This window comes from Ursus americanus, chromosome 31, assembly GCF_024610735.1.
Source record: "Ursus americanus isolate L20-20 chromosome 31, mUrsAme1.1.p, whole genome shotgun sequence".
Taxonomy (NCBI): domain Eukaryota; kingdom Metazoa; phylum Chordata; class Mammalia; order Carnivora; family Ursidae; genus Ursus; species Ursus americanus.
In genome coordinates, this window is record NC_142157.1 from 20,616,638 (window position 1) to 20,634,305 (window position 17,668).

Here is a 17,668-nt window from a genome sequence, read left to right on the forward strand (position 1 = left end):
ATAGACAGACAATTCACAAATTCATAAATGCAACTGCATATTCTATCATGGAAGATATTACAAAAGACTAGGAATGGGCCCAGATACCTTGAAAATAATGCATTTTAGGTCCATTGGTGCAGTGATTGGTAGCTTTTCCTCCTACTTAGTAAGAAACTTCATATGGTTACTTATATGTATTAAGAGATTCCATGGCTAATTTAAAACTTTTTTTGTGCTGCCACAAAAATATAAAACAGCATATTTCCTACTTTCATAGTTGATGTGTTTGTAAAATTTTATTCATTAATTCAGTTATTTTAAATTACTATGTATGTTCTATGAGTGTAACAGGCATTGTTCTCATTTGTGTATTTGGAAGGCATATGTTTGAAAATTGGGGGGAAAAGCTTTCATATTTAATGGGAGTTCAATTCCCAAGGAATATTTTTAAATCCCTAATTATGGTTTAATTTTTTTTATGCTGCGAAGAATTATAATAAATACAAAAATGCTCATTTTGCTAAAGCTTGAAAGTAATTTAGTGGTCATTAGTAAAGCAGTGGTTCAGTAAATTATGGTTTATTGTGCAGTGAAATATTATATGGGCTTTAATGGGAGAGAATTATATGTACCAATAAGAGAAGATAGTCACAATTAAGTATCGAAAGGAAACTGCCAGATATAGGATAATTACACTTTTTTTTGCAATTACAAAAAATACACATTTATGTATATTTACTTATATATAGAAAAAGTTCAAAGGCTATAACATACCCAACTATTAATAGAGGTTAATTTTGAGTGGTTAACTCTGAAGAGGTTGGATTGGGAGAAAAGGGGTAAGAGATTTTCATTTGTACCATTTCTATGTTATTTTTCCTATAAGCTTGTATTACTTTTGCAATTAAAAAAAAGATTTTGCGAGTTCCTTATTTTGTTTCTTAAGATGAAATTTGTAGACAGTGAAATGGAAAGATCTTAAGTGTACCATTTGCTGAGTTTCCTCAAATTTGTACAACTGTGTCGCCAAGACTCACCCCAATCAAGGTAGAAAGATGTCCATAATTCTCCCTGATTCTGTATAATGTATTTCATTCTTTTTATTTTGTTTGTTTGTTTATTTATTAAAAGATTTTTATTTGAGAGAGAGAGCACACGATTGGGGCGTGGGGCAGAGGGAGAGGAAGAAGCAGGCTCCCCACTGAGCCGGGAGCCAGGCTCTGGACTCAATCCTAGGCCCCTGGGATCATGACCTGAACCAAAGGCAGACACTTAACCGAATGAGCCTCCCAGGCACCCCTATTTCATTCTTTTAGATATCTGCATACTTTTAACACATTTTTTCATCCCTCTATTGATGGACATTTAATTTTTTCCTGTTTTTCATTATTACCAACAGTGAATATTCTAAGGATGTTTCTTTGTGGACCTGCGTAAACCTGTCTACAGGATGAACTGGTACAACATGGAATCATTGGTTCATTGGTCTGTGCATATTTTAGTTTGAGACATATTGCATTCTAAAAAGTTTTACCAGCTAATGTTTCTTTCTTTTTTTTTTTTTTAAAGATTTTATTTATTTATTTGACAGAGACAGAGACAGCCAGCGAGAGAGGGAACACAAGCAGGGGGAGTGGGAGAGGAAGAAGCAGGCTCATAGCGGAGGAGCCTGATGTGGGGCTCGAACCCAGAACGCTGGGATCACGCCCTGAGCCGAAGGCAGACGCTTAACCGCTGCGCTACCCAGGCGCCCCCCAGCTAATGTTTCTAGCAATATATGAGAGATTCTCAATCTTTCATTCTTGCTAATATTGGCCATGCTACCTCTTTTAAAGTATTTAGGTGATTTAACTTTAATTATTTTCTGAATTTAGTACCCTTTCATCCTATTCTTTGTAGTGATCTTAGACACTCATTAGAATGTTAGTGAACTATAAAACACAAATAATGGGTTATGACAGGAAGGTATTCAAAAATCATTTAGGATTATAGATTCACATACCTACCTCTCATTTCTAAAAGGAGCAAATCAATTCTTGTTTTTAAAACTCATTATCACTATTATTTTATGACTTTCCACTATGAAAAATGAGGAAGTTCTTACACTTAAATTTTATCCCGTAAAACCTCCGCCAGCCAATTTTTATTTACTGTGTTAGTTCTTTAAGCATTGCACAGGCTTATAACGTTGTTATTCTAGAAGCTTATAACGTTGTTATTCAAAAATTCAAATGGATGCTGTGCTTACTTTGAGTCCTAATGGTTCATTCCTGAGTTCTTTGTCTCGATTACTCTCTTGGTTGGTGAGTATAGTCATTTATCAGGTCTGCAGCACCTGTTTCCCCATCTCCAAAGTAAGTGTTCTCATCTCCAAACTGTTTACTTTCTTGGTTAAGAATTGCCTGTTGCCTTTATATTTAAACAATAGATTGGCTGATTATAGTACTTTCAGGTCCCATGTTATTTCCCTTAGCACTTTGTAGACATTGCTTTCACAATGTCATGGCATCAAGTGTTGTTGTGAAAAAAATCAGAGGCCAAAAATCAGAGGCCCCTGCCAGCAGCATCTTAGTTTTCGCTTGGAGATCTACAAATCCTCCATCACTGAACTTTAGAAACTGGGCTAGGATAGATCTTGATAGATAGAAAACTGGGCTAGGATAGATCTTTTTACCCTTCTCTCTTGCTTTTTAATGAAACAGTGGAACTTGTTATTTACGAGTCAGCCAATAGTTCTGTGAATATTTTCCTGTATTCTCTATAAGAACACTAGGGGGCGCCTGGGTGGCTCAGTTGGTTAAGTGCCTCCAGCTCAAGTCTGGGTTCAAGCCAGGTGAGCCCCCTGTTGGATTCCCTGCTCAGCGGGCAGTCTGCTTCTTCTCCCTTTGCTCTTCCCCCTGCTCCTGCACTCACGTGCACTCTCTCTCTTTCTCTCTCAAATGAATAAATAAAATCTTAAAAAAATACCCCACTAGGACTATAGGTTGGATTGGTGATTGACTAGATGGACTCAAAGGACTCATCATGTAGTTGTGCTCGTGGTGAAGATTTATTACAGGAAAGGACACAAAAACAAAATCTACAAAGGGAAGGGTGCTTGGGGCAAAATCTGGAGGAAGCCAGGCACAAGCTTCCAAGGGACCTCTCCCCCACGGAGTTACTAGGACGTGCTTAATTCCTCTGGCAACGAATTGTGACAAGAGTAAAATAGTTGCCTAGGAGGGAAGCTCTTCAGAGACACAGTGGCCAAGTTTTCTATCAGATCCTGGTCATGTCGGCACCCTCTGCCCGGCATGTACCAAAATTTCAGGCTCCCAAAAGGAAAACAGGTGCTCAGAACAAAGCACATTGCTTGTACAAACATTTAGAAACAATAATCTACTCTTCTCATTACGGAAGGTTTTCAGTCAGTGCTGGGAACTGTTTCCCAGTCACGTTTGCAGATGCCAGCCAAGGGCTGACCTTGCAAGCAGGCCTTTCTAAAAATAGCAGTCTCAAGCCTGTTGTGTTCTCTCTTACCTCCGAGGCTTTCTTATCGTTTATTTCCCAGTTTGCTACTTTCTGTTTTTAATCTAGTTTTTGTTATACCCCATGTTTGAGTTTTTCCTTTTTAGTTATTTTTGAAAATACAAAAACCTATTTGAAATTTTTTTCCTTGAGTTTTTGTTCGGTTGTTTTTTTTTGTTGTTGTTGTTTGTTTTTTGTTTTGCTACTACCTATGTAGGTCCCATGTTGAGCTAATCCTTTCTGCTTCTATAATTCACTGAATGGAAACTGTTGCATTCACATAGCTTCTTCTAGTCTGCCGTTTGCTCAAAAGTGACATAGAATGGGGTAAAGTGTGTCCCTAGACAACTAAACAGATGTGTTTTTCAAAAATGCTTTCAACAAGTTTTCCCTAATGGCACATTTCTAGTCCTGGTGAGCAGAGCTGATAAAGACTGAGGCTCTCTGAAGGGTTCCAGCTCATAGCTCTTTTTTTGCATGGGGCTTTAATTATTATTTCTGCTTAGTTAAGTCTGGTGAGGAACACCAAACGTGGTTGCTATTTCCCTCCCCTTAGCTACCCCTAGTAAGTTTATCCAGATTTATCAGGGAAAGCGTAGATGCCTGCTTCGCCACTGCTGACAGTCCTGTTCCTCTTTCAGCTTTCTCTGCTGTGAATGGGACACTAACAAGACCTTCTCAGATTCTCATTTCTCAACCTGAACCCCCAGTCTGGGTTCTAAGTAATATTTGATTAGGCCTCCGGGAGCTTTTGCTTTTCAGAGACATTCATACCCTGTTGAAGAACTAGGTTGGATCCATATTTCTCTGTGTGAGACAATTCTTTCTCCTCAGTGGGAATATAGAGGTTTCTTAGTTTTATTATAAATGGCATGTCCTTCTCAGATCATTGTTTCTTTCTTCATTTCTGCAGACTTCAGAAAAAGAAATACACTCTTAGTCTTTTACTTATCTTTTACTGGAAACCCAATATCATATAATTATTTAAAATATCAAAATATAGGTTAAACTGAATTTGTAGATAATGAACAATTTTAAAAGTAATTTCTCACCATAAATTCTGGTTCCCTCAGTTTACTTAATATGATACTTAATATACTGATTAAATATATTTTAATGTTTAAGGTTTTATCCTTGGTAATATAATGAGATTGAACATAAGGTTGTAGTGTTGAATTTGATGGTATCAATGTCAACTGTATTGAAAAACTTAGGAGAAAATTGAGTGCCAGGCTTCTCTTGTTATGAGTGTTTTTTAACATTCTACCCAAGCGTCATTTTCTAAAGACTGAATTTACATTAGTAGAATTTTTTAGGTCAACATTCAGTTCATAATTTTTAAGGATCTCTACATTTTTTTTTTTTTTTGTTAGCACACCTCCCTTTTTGGCAAAAATCTCAAAAAAATATTTTTAACAGGTCAGAAAATTTTCTTTTTTTCCTTCACAATGAATAACTAATCCAGTAGCATAACTCTTGAGATCCAAATAAGGCTGGATTCGCCTCTCTCGCCCTGCTTGATTTCCATCTTTCATAGTTGTCTTGCTAGTATCAGCACTTTAATATTTCAATTGCCGTTTGTGTATATGAAATAATATGGTAAATGCAATAGAATATTCAAGTAATTGCACAAAAATGGATGATTAAGTACAGATGGCAATCCTGAAAAAGAAATATTTGTTGGTATGCAATAATATACAACATCTTAAAATTATAATCATTATCTCCTATTTGGTATAGAGTTGGTAATATGTGCAGTTAAATGCCAAATGGAGGGGTCCCTGGGTGGTTCAGTCAGTTATGCATCTGCCTTTGGCTGGGGTCATGATCCCAGGGTTCTGAGATTGAGCTCCTTATCAGGTTCCCTGCTCAGCAGGGAGTCTGCTTCTCCCTCTCCCTCTGTCCTGCCCCTGCTTGTGCTCTCTCTCTCACGCTGTTTCAAATAAATAAATAAAATCTTGTAAACTTATCCATTTGTTTTTTTTATTTATATATATATTTTAGTGGGACATTCTCATAATCTCACTCTTTAATTCATAGACACCTGACTTTTAAACCTATTTTACTAATTTTTTCTTAATCTGAGTACCTTCATACTATTTTCCCTCCTATCTGTATTACTCTACTATCAGAAAATCCTTTCTTTAATGTTGTTGATTCACTTCTTTATTTATAAATATTGCAATAAAAAATTAAGGTTTTAGCATGTTTTGTGGCCCTGCATCAACTCTTACATTTCCTTTCATCTTCGCTGCTTCCAACTTTCCCCTTCAGCGAAGCTGAAGTACACCTTGATACTTGCATATATGGCATCTTATGTTTTTATACAATTAGTCCTAGTGTTGAGGGATCCCCAAGACCACTCCCTGGCTTGATGACTCTATGATGACTCATAGGATTCAGCATATAGTAGTACTTGTAATGAAGCAGAATCAGCAAAGGGAGGGGGCACATGGGAAAAAGTACAGGGAAAGCCAGTTGAAAGCTTACAGAATTCTCTTCCAATGGAGTCACACAGGAAACACTTAATTCCCTCAGGAACAGGTTTGACAACATGTAAGATGTTGCCAACCAGGGAAATTCTTTAGCGACTCGGTGTCCAGGATTTTTATTAGGGTCTGGTCATGTAGGCACTCCCTGCCTGGTACATGCCCACATTCTGGCCTCTCAGAAGGAAAGTCATTGTTGGCCATAAGCCATACTATTTGTACAGATGATTTAAGCATAGTGAGCTATTCTAATCAGTTAATAGTGGGTGTCCTTCTGAAATCTAAGTTCCCACATGGCAGCCAAGGACCAACCTTACAACCATGCTGTCCAAAGAAAGGATAGTAATTCAAAATTGGTATGTTAACTCTTTAGTCTGTCTTTCTGTCCTCTCCATGAAATGGTTATTCCCATAAAAACAGTCTGTTTAAAACTACAAGGTTCCATTTGCCAAGACATTTTTTGAATTGGTGCTATGTCTAAGACCCAAGGGTGTCACAAAGGTGAATGAAATGCAGTTGATTCATTTAAAAACGCGAAACCTTTGTATGAGTCAGACTGTTAGAAGTGCTACGGTGAAGGTATCAATGAAGTACCATCAGGGCACAGAATAGGAAGGACTCAGTGAAAGGGAGTTGGTAAAGATTTTCTTCAAGTAGATATTATTTCAGTTGAGCCTTGAAGGTGATTAGACATTAGGCTGCTGGGATAAAATGGTCAAGGGTATGTGAGTGGAGAGAAAGCAAAAGTATGGGGGCATGAAAATGTAAGGTGGCTCATGTCAAAGTGATCAAGTTTGGCTACTTAGTCGCTTTTTCAGAGAAGGTGGTGAAACGTGAGGTTGAAGAAGTTGGGAGAGGCCAGCTGTGAAATGTAAGGTTTTTTTGGTTTGTTTTCTGGTTTTGTTTGTTTGTTTTTTTAACTAAGAAATGTTTAATTTCTTGCTTAGAATATAGGAGCCAAAGAATACTGATAGTAGCATAAAGCTATTTTTCCAACCGTTGGAGATCATGATCCATTAGTAGGTTGTAAAATCAATTTAATTAGTCTTTTCTTTCAGCATTTTTTTAAAAGATGGGATATTTCATAATGTGTCATATTGCAGTGCACATACTGAGGGTGTTTCTTGAAACATTTGATATAAGGGTATAAATGTATGTGTATATACACATACATATATACATACAAACGTTTCCTGAGTTGTGATATTAAGTGCATTTCTGTGGGTTACAGTCAAAGTTTGAAAAAAAATTTAAAAGATAAATTATAAGACTGGAAACAAATTAGGAAATCATTTCAGAGTGTCTTATTTCCAACAATATGGTAACCTAGATACCTGAAAATGTTTCTGCTACATACACCTAGGAATACTAAATAAAAAATAAGGTAGGCCATAAAATGCACAACTGAGTAATTGAGAATGTAAGTGAGATATTCAGGGGTTAGAATGAAGAGTAACCGAAAACAGAGCAGTAATCATGTGAGCTGATATTTGAGGGTTGGGAGATGTGGGAGAGGAGGTGGTTGGTCTTCTAAATGTAGGGGTTTTCCTTTTAATGTAGGAAATAACAGGTTATGAACACTAGGAGGTGAGAAATATCCAGCAGTCAGTGCAAGACAATAATTAAGGAGTTGGATCTCTCATCTTTTTAAAAAATTTTATTTATTTACTAGAGAGAGATGGCATGCACAGTTGGGTGGGGGGCAGAGTCAGAGGGAGAAGCAGGCTCCCCGCTGAGCAGGGAGCCCGATGCGGGACTTGGTCCCAGGACCCCGAGAACATGACCTGAGCTGAAGGCAGCCACTTAACCCACTGAGCCATCCAGGCACCCTTGGATCTTCTTGTCTTACTCAGGGTCTGGGTTGAGGAAACAAATCTGTGAATGTGGAACTGTGGTTCCATACCTCATAAAGTTTTGGAATCTAAATTCATGCTACCCAAGTGGTCTTGAAACCTGCAATCTGGGAAATTAATATAAAAATTTGATCCCAAGCCAATTCCTGAGGTGCTTGGCAAAAGCCAGGCAAAACCACTTTTGAGAGGCACACATTCAATCCAGGCCATTCTCTTGGTTGAAAGCTGCAGGAGAATTCAAACCACCATGAGTGAGAACAGCATAGGCCACAAATTGAAGGATCAAATTTCCCCCCACACTTCAGCAGATTAGAGCTGTCTGGTAGAGACTTTAAAATCAATGTTATTAAAGTGATTAAAAACAAAAGCAGAATCTAAAGCATGAAGATCCTAAGAGGAAAAGAGTAGAATTGAAAGAATGTCTAGAAATAAAAACACCATCCTTAAAATAAAAAAAAAAAAAACCATTCAATGAGCTAAATTGTAAATCAGACCCAACTGATGGAGAATTATTGAAGTAAAAGGCCCATAGGAAATTATCTGGAATGCAGCAGAGATTGATAAAGAAATAAAAATGTGAAGTTGAGTCCAGTCAAAAATAGAATGAAAAGATACTTCATATTTCTAATGAGTTGCAAATGTAGAGAATAGAAATAATGAGAGACAATATTCAGAAGTGTAATGACTAAGAATTTTCCAGAATTGATGACAGATTTAAGAAGTACAGTGAGTCTGGGGGCACCTACTTGGCACAGTCCATTGAGCATCCGACTTTTGTTTTCAGGTCAGGTTGTGGTCTCGGGGTTGTGGGATCAAGCCCCGCATTGGGCTCCAAGCTCAGCACCGAGTCTGCTTGGGACTCACCCCCCCTCCTAGTGCCCCCCCCCCAAATAAATAAAATCTTTTAAAAAAAGAAGTACAATGAGTCTAAAGCCAAAAGTAAAAATAATTCCATGTCTACTTCAGAATGAAACTGCGGAACACCAAAACAGTTGAAGGTAAAAAAGGCAAGAAGCTATTTCAGTAATCAAGTTAGGAGCTGATATATGCCTGATGTTGGAGGATGGGTCCAGAAGACCTGTTAGAGAATTAGAGGTGGCATGATTTGGTAACACTACGAGTGTTGAATTTGAGGGTTTAGGAGGAAGCGATGTAAAATGATGTTGAGGCTTCCAGTTTACATTATTGAGGCAGATGACAACACTTAGTTCAAGATTGGCAACAGAAAGATGGAAAGATTTGGGATGTGCCAAGGATGGAGGATCAGGGAAGAGTAACATTGTTTAAGACTTGTTGAGTTTGAAGTAACCACAAGAAACCTACACACCGCTACGTGCAGGTGATTAGAAATACCAATTCAGAGTCTGGAAGGGCCGAACATGAGAATACATGGGTCATTTTTGTAAGTCGTTACTGAAAGCCTGAGATTGATTGCCAAGAGTAGAATGCAAGGTGAGAAGAGATGCAGCATGTTTTGGAACATGGGGGAATGGACCTCTTTAAGAGTAGATAGGTAATGAGCGGTGAGAACCTGGGAAGCAAAGGAGTGGTATAAAACTGAGAGGCTCAGTGAGATTTGACCGTCTGGAGATTGTGGAAGAAAAAGAGGATATATTCCGTTCCCGCAGCAAGGAGTTGTAACAACACATGTGGGAGGTTGCCAACACGGACATGCATGAGAGACTCAGTGCTTAAGGTCTTTATTCAGGACTGATCACGGAGGCAACCCCTGACTTTTGAAAAAGTCTTTTCTGTGTATTAGAAGTGATATCCAGATGTTAGTGGTCTAAGGAATGAACGGAAGGTGAGAAATTGGAAAACACTCACAAAAAGTTGGATAGTAAAGGAAGAGGAAAAGACATCTTCTTCTGGTTTAAAATATGAATAGTTGACCACGCAGCAATATACCATTTTAGAAACGCTTCTGAATTCCTTGTGTATTGTCTGTTTTAGTCTTTGAAGATAAGGACTTTATTTTTCTTCCCTTCTAATGCTGTTATGGAAACAGCAGTGCTCTTTAAATGATTAAGCAGTTTTTGGTGCTACTTTATTGCCTTCTACCAAATAGACCTCTTTCTTTTCTCGAGTGTGCCCCATCTCTCTCTCTAAACTACTTCCTCTATATTTATCCTTTTTTTCAGCTTGCTTTTTCTTATTTACTCATTCGTGGCATTATCTTGGAACAGTCAGGGATAGAGGTTATTTAGATCGAAACATTAAAAAGTTTGGTAGGGGTTGGAAGTGTATTACTCTGTTAAAATTGCTCATCTTACATCCCTAGGAAGAATATAAAAAAACAACATTGTGAAGCAATTGTTGGAGCACAATGTGGCCATGCAGTGTTAAGAGGAGCCCACGTCTATGTTCCAGGAATTGTGTCCGCTTCAAAGTGTAAGTATAATGTTTCAGCCTCTCTGTACAAGAAAAGATTCTTTAAAATCTGTATACATTATCAAGTGGAAAATGTATTAAGCTATCATTCAGATGTATTTCAAATTTACTTTTATCAGATATTTTCCAAGTTTTACATTTGGGATAGCCAGAAAGAGATTCATCTGATATGGTTTAACAAACTGGGCATCCAAATATGGTTTTTTGCCAGTTTTTTTTCTTTCCGTAAAAGAGCGTGTTAGATGATGTTTATAGGATCATTACTGATTAATAGAGTGTAAGATGTCAGTGAAATTTTATTTTGTATTCTTAACTCCATTGCCCTCAGACTTCTGTTGTCATTTGTGAGGGTAACCGTCAGAACTTGGGGTCTTAATATTGGAATAAAAGCCAATATTCTTAATTTACTCACTCAGTTGATGACATATGCTTAATAAGTTAGTCACTGTGGTTCAGTCTTAATTTATTGGGCTTGAAATCAAGACACATGGGTTTTGATCTATTGGGAAGTTGTTCAGTCTGGACTTCAGTTATGTTATCTGTGAAATAAATAATTTGACCTACATCAGGGTGTGCTGAACTACTGCCCACTGGCCAAGTCTGGCCCATGTCTGTTTTTGCGTGGCTCACAGCTGAAAATCGTTTTTCCATTTTTAAAAGGTTGTTTAAAAAAAAAATACAAAGAAGAATATGCCAAGAGACTTTGTGTGGCTCATGAAGCCTAAGGAATTCACTTGCCCTTTATAGGAACAGTTCATTGACCTCTGATCTATGTGATTTGAACAGTCCTAGCTCTAGTTGATAGACTGCTCATTACTGCTATCAAGTTAATGGGCTAGAAAAATTTATGACAGGCTAGTCTAAGAACATGAAAGTGGAATCGAGTCACCCAATTATTAAAGTCACTGGGATTGGTTACTGAAAATAATTTAATGAAATGGCTACAAAACCTAGATTTAATCAGCCATAAGAATCAACTTCGTATGCTGTATAGTTACAAGGTGTTCTGAGTATATACATATATATACATAGGTACACCTATATATGTATACAAACATTCATGTATATACACACATGCACACACGTGTATATGAATGAATGTACTTATCATTAAAATCTGTCTTAATTGCTGTAATAGGAAACCAAAGAAATAAAAACAGCGTTATGTGATTTAGAAACATTTCTTTGAGGGATTTTAGTGTACATTTTTGATGAATCTTTTTAAAGGATTCTTAGAACTTTGAGGATTGAGCCAAAGATACCAAAATTTATATGAAGTTGTTTAGGGAATGTTAGGTTTGGAAAAAATAATTTAAATAGTAGATAGCCTTCATTTTCTGCTTAGCTAAAGAGTTCCAACTTGGATAGGATGTTTTGAAGACTTGTATTTTTTTTTCTCCTAGAAAAAAAAAGTCTCCAGTTAGATATATTGTTATGGAACATTTAAAAGTAAAACGTTGTATTTTCTGTAAGGGGATATTTTGAGGTAATGAGCCAGTTTAGACCTCTTCATGCCCACTATTGATGCCGTTAGATGTCCCTAGTCGTAGCTTAAAGAATTTTCACTGTTCTTCTGCCAAAATATAGTCTAATTAGTATAATCTGAATTTTCTTCTTTCTTAGTTATGAAAGCTGGAGATCTTATTTCTGTATACTCAGATATTAAAGGCAAATGTAAGAAAGGAGCCAAAGAATTTGATGGAACAAAAGTATTTCTTGGAAATGGGATTTCTGAACTAAGCCGCAAAGAAATCTTCAGTGGGCTACCTGAACTGAAGTATGTCATCAGGTGTTTTGGGGAAATATGCATTCTTTTTGGTGGTTCAAGGAAAATAAAAACAATGTAAAAAAATATATCTGGTTACATTATAAAAATATTTTTTTGGTATAAATTTGACTGAAAAATAATTGTTCAATGCATATTTCCATGTTTTTTTGAAAAATTGCTTTTGGGTAAAAGAGTAAATGCTTAGATTAAAGGGCCCACCTGCATAAGTGGGTAGTCATGTTGTAATTGTCCGTTTCAGTTTTCCTTTTGAATTTTATTGATTTGAAAATTTTTGCATCTTTTGGGGAACAGTACTCATCTTGATAAAGGATGAATTATGTGACCTATCCAGAACTGTTTAAACAGTCTAATTTTGTGAAACGAAAAGCTTATGATTTTAACATAAATTAAAAAGAAAAGTTTTTATTAAAAAAAATTTTACCAGAAAGCCAGCAATCACGTGGCTACTCGTGGTCAAGAATTAATACTTGGATCTGGGGTGCCTGGGTAGCTCAGTCGGTTGAGTGTCCAACTCTTGATTTCAGCTCAGGTGGTGATCTCATGGTCGTGGAATCGGTCCGATTCCACAAGCGCTCTCTCTCAAATAAATCTTAAAAAAAAAAAAAAAAAGGAATTAGCATTTGAATTTACTCAAACCAAATTTAAAAAGTTTTAAATCATCTTGGGTTGCTACTGACTCTAACTAAATTAAATGAGTGGGCAAGCCAGAGTCATTTTGCTTCATATTTTCAGCCTGTTTAAGGAGTTCTGTGGACAGCTCCATTACTCCACAGTTGACAGCTGATGTAGACATGCCGAAAACTGAATTTATCTGTGCAGAGCTGGACTACCTACCTGATTCCTGGAACAGTTTTCATGTCTCAGCAATCTGGGTTTATAGTTGAAATCAATTCTTCTGAAGAAAAAGATTATTGGATTAACTCTAGATAGCAGTACTTTCCAAATGGCCAAGAGCAAGGATTTTATTCTCCTTAGAAGACTTTATAAAGATAAAGCATATATATGTTGTGTTTATCTTTGGGTCTCTAATAGAAAATTGACATTTTGATTTCCTCTTTTCGGTCTATTATTAGTGATACACTTTTCATCCTCTCTTTTTTGTGTGACTGGCTTAATTTTTTTTTTTTTTTTACTGAATTATAATTGATGTATTGTATTTCAGGTATACAACACAGTGATTCAATATTCATATGCATTAGGAAATGGTCACCACAATAAGGCATTACCATCTGTGGTTATACAGAGTTGTTACAATATTATTAACTATATTCCCTGTAGTGTACCTTACATCCCCGTGTTTTATTGATAACTTATTTCATCTAGTTTTTAACTTATTTAATCCCTATAACTGAATCCCCGTAACTCATTTATAACTGGAAAGTTAATCTTTTTCACCTTCTTCATTACCCTTACCCCCTTCTCTGGCAACCATCAGATCTCTCTGTCTATGTTTCTGTTGTTTGTTCATTTGTTTTTTAGATTCCACATACAAGTGAAATCATACAGTATTTGTCTTTATCTGTCTGACTTATTTCACTTAGCATAATACCCTCTGGGGCTATGTTGTCATGAATGGCAAGATTTCATTCTTTTTTTATGACTGAGTAATAATCCCCTGGGTGTGTGTGTGTGTGTGTGTGTGTGTGCACGCGCACGCATGTGTACAATATTTTTTTGTAGCTCTATACTTTCAGTCTGTGTTTGTCTTTGGATCTGAAGTGAATCTCTTGTAGTCAGCTTATAGATGGGTCTTGTTTTTTATCCATTCATTCATGCTATGTGTTTTGCTTGGATCGTTTAGTCCACTTTCATTTAAAGTAATTATTGATACGTGTGTACTTATTGCCATTTTGTTATTTGTTTTCTGATTGTTTTTGTAATTCTTTGTTCTTTTCTTAGGATTTGATTATTTTAGTGTTATGCTTGGATTACTTCCTCTTTATTTTTTATGTACCTATTATAGGTTTTCAGTTTGTGGTAACCATGAGATCTGTCTATAGATACCTATGTATGTAACAGTCTATTTCACGGTGGTAGTTGCTTAAATTTGAACACATTCCAAAACATTGCTCCCCTCCCTGTAGCATTTTATGTTCATGCCATCATATTTTACATGTTTTTATTTTCTGTATTCCTTAACTAATTATTATAGAGTTGATTTGACTACTTCTATCTTTTAACCTTCCGACTACCTTTGTAAGTGGTTGATACCTTTTTTATATACCTTTACTATATATTTGCCTTTACCAGTGAGATTTTTATCTTTCATATATTTTATTTCTAGTTATGGCCTTTTCCTTTTTGCTTATAGAAGTCTGTTTAATAGTACAAAGCTAGTTCAGGAGTGATGAACTCCATTAACTTTTGCTTCTCTGGGAAACTCTTTATCTCCCCCTTCAATTGTGAATGATAACCTTGCTGAGTATTCTGGATTGTAAGCACTCTGAACGTATCGTGCCATTCATTCTCTTCTGGCCTGCAAAGTTTGTGCTAAGAAATCAGCAGATAGCCTTATGGGGGTTCCCTTAAATGTAACTAATTTTTATTTCTGCTGTTTTTAAGAGTTTGTTTTTAATTTCTGACATTTTGATTATGATGTATCTTGGTGTGGGTCTCTTTGGGTTCATCGTTTTGGGGATTCTCTTTTTCTTTGATCTGGGCATCTGTTTCCTTTGCCAAATGAGGGAAGTTTTCATCTATTATTTCTCAGATTTTCTGCCCCGTTCTCTCTCTTTTTTCTTTCCTTCTTTCTTTCTTTTCTCTCTCTCTTTTTCCCCCCATTGGGGACTCCTATAAAGGGGATGTTAGTGCACCTGATGTTAGCTTACAGGTCCCCTAAACTATCCTCATTTTTAAAATTCCTTTTTCCTTTTGTTGTTCAGTTTGGGTGATTTTTACTGCCTTGTTTTCCAGATCACTGCCCTGTTCTTCTGTATTACTAATCTGCTGTTTATTCCCTAGAGTGTATTTTTATTTCTCTTATTCTTCAGCTCTGATTGGAACTTTTTTGTATTTTCTTTTTGTTGAAGTTCTCACTGTGTTTATTCATTTTTCTCCCGAGTTTGCTGAGCAATGTTACGGCTATTACTTTGGACTTTTTATTGGATAAACTGTTTATTTCCATTTTGTTTAGTTCTTTTTCTGATGTTTTGTGTTCTTCTTTTGTTTGGAACGTATTCTTCTGTCTCCTTATTATGCCTGACTCTGTGTTTCTGTGTATTAGGTAGTTCATCTACATCTCCTGGTGTTGAAGGAGTGGCTTTACGTAAGAGATGACCTGTAGGGCCCCGTAGTGCAATTCTGTTACCCTGGTACCCAGACACAGGTTCCTCAGGGGTGTTCCCTGAGTGGGCTATGTGTGTCCTCCTCTTGTGGCAGCCCCTTGACAGCTGCAGGTGCACTCTTGGTGAGGCTGGCTTCCCTCTCCTCCTGGTTGGCTGGAGGCCTATTCCTGATGACTACAGGTGTGCTGGTGGGTGGAGGCCTATAGACTGCAAGGCTCTGCTGAGGGGCAGGATTGTATGGGGCTCTCAGTGGGGTGTGCACCCTGGCATTAGCATTTTGGAGAGAGGATTTCAAAATGGTGTCTGTCAGCTCCAGCATCAGCAGGGCAGAACAAGATAGCAAAAATGGCAATCACCAGTGTCTTACTCCTCAGGAAGAGCTCCCCCCCCCCCCTTCAGCAGGTGCTCCAAGGTTAGTAAGTAGGCCTACTTCACCTATGGTCTATGTGCTTTTTGATCTGGCTTTTGATCTTTTTTGATCTTTTTGATGTGGTTTTTGATCTGATTTGAAACCATTTGTACTGGTTTCTGGGTTGAGTTTGTGTGCAAACCCTTTGTGAGTGGGGTTTCCATTCCTTCCAGTTTTGTAGTTTTCCTGGACATACTCCCTGTTGGTTTTTAAGGCCAGATGTTTTGGAAGCTCATCTCTTCAGGCATTATCTAACGGTTGTTGGATGTGGAGTTTGAGTCTCTTCTCAAGGAGGTAACATTCCTTTGAGGTCTGTTCTGACAGTGGAATGATGCTCCAAGGGTGTGGTTTTGTCCTTAGCAAGACTGTATCTTTGCCTCTTCTACTCGTCTTGGTGCTATCCCTTGTTGTGAGGGCTCTGTTCATCCCGTTTCTAGGTCCCATTCAGTTTGTTGTTTGTGGGAGGAGGTGATCTCAGGATCTTATTATTCTGCCATCTTGAACCCTCTTCCACTCATCATTCTCTTATATTATTCAGTGTAGTAGTTCTAGTAACTTTGCTGACAGACTTTTCTGAGTAATGTTTGTTGGTAGGAGTAGCAGGCAGCCATCTTTCAGAAAACTGTTGATTTTTTTTTAACTCAGCTTTTAAACTCAGCGTTCAGTTAATGCTGCTAGGATTTCTTTCTCTGCATATGGGAGGAAAACCATGCTTCCGTAACAAAGAAATGCTATACATATATCATGTATGTTTCTTACTATAAAATTTTAGAACTGTGTCTACTAGTGGTACTTTGTTATTCAGCTAGTAAATTTGCACCCTTTGTTTTCTTGAATTACAGTGTAGTTCAGTCATAGACTTCATAGAAATAGATTAATTAACCAGCCTGTTTATCTTATGAGATCTGGTTCTTTGCATTATTATATGGAGATACATATTACAAAAATAGTTTTATTTTTTATTTTTTTAAAGATTTTATTTATTTATTTATAGAGAGCACAAGCACGAGCAGGGGGAGTGGCCGGCAGAGGGAGAGGGAGAAGCAGACTCCCTGCTTAGCAGAGAGCCTGATGCAGAACTTGATCCCAGGACCCTAGGATCATGACCTGAGCTGAAGGGAGATGCTTAACCGACTGAGCCACCCAGATCCCCCTACATGTTTCTTTTAAAACTGTTTTTGTGGGGTGCCTGGGTGACTTAGTCGGTCAAGTGTCAGCCTTCGGCTCAAGTCATGATCCCGGGGTCCTGGGATAGAGCCCCGCATCGGGCTCCTTGCTCAGTGGGAAGTCTGCTTCTCCCTCTCCCTCCACCTCTCCCCCTGCTCATGCTCTCTCTCAAATAAATAAAAATAAAATATTTAAAGATAAATAAATAAAATTTGCCTAATTAAAAAAAAAGTAGTCAGAAAGAAAGAAATGTAATCCCATACTGGAACAATAATTGGTTTAAATTATTCTTTGTCGAGTTATTTTTAAGTTAAATACTGTAAAGATGGACTAATTGTGCTGTGGTCAGAAGGAGACAGTCAAAGAAATAGCAGAACTTGAAGCACTAGGTAGGAACCAGATTAGAAAGGCAGGCATATAATTGTTAACATTTGAGTATTTTTCAGAGGACTATTGTCCTGCAAGTCAGAAAGTCATTTAAGTTATGAAAGAGTGAGCAGGTCATGGAATTCAAGGTGTCCAATAATGGGTCCAGACTGGGCAGGGGGTGACGTGTTGATCAAGGTCAGTGCGCCAATTGTCTCAACAAATGACTGATTTTGAGGCTGTGACTTTTCAGAAGGTTTCTTTGTATTTTTTCTGTTTGGGCAGGAACTATGTGGTAAATGGTTAGATTTGATCCTGGCTGGAGCAAGGACCAAAGACTAACTAATTAACTAACTCTGATTTAACTCTGATTAAAAGTACAGATTCAGACATATCAAGTGGTAAACAAACGAGTGAGGATAAAAGGGATG

The 17,668-nt window shown here is 37.3% G+C and overlaps 1 protein-coding gene across 5 annotated transcripts in view; it reads left to right on the top strand.

Moving 5' to 3' along the window:
* NSUN6 (NOP2/Sun RNA methyltransferase 6) overlaps positions 1 to 17,668 on the top strand; it is a 306,108-nt gene that overhangs the window by 5,845 nt on the left and 282,595 nt on the right. For 3 of the 5 annotated variants that reach the window (XM_045787462.2, XM_087857648.1, XM_087857649.1), the window contains exons 4-5: positions 10,113 to 10,222; positions 11,846 to 11,999. In XM_045787462.2, the coding sequence (XP_045643418.1) occupies positions 10,113 to 10,222; positions 11,846 to 11,999 (264 nt within the window). Of the gene's footprint in view, positions 1 to 1,381; positions 1,468 to 8,605; positions 9,636 to 10,112; positions 10,223 to 11,845; positions 12,000 to 17,668 lie in introns of those variants that run through there. The other 2 variants (XM_087857650.1, XM_045787473.2) reach the window with 2 other exon arrangements.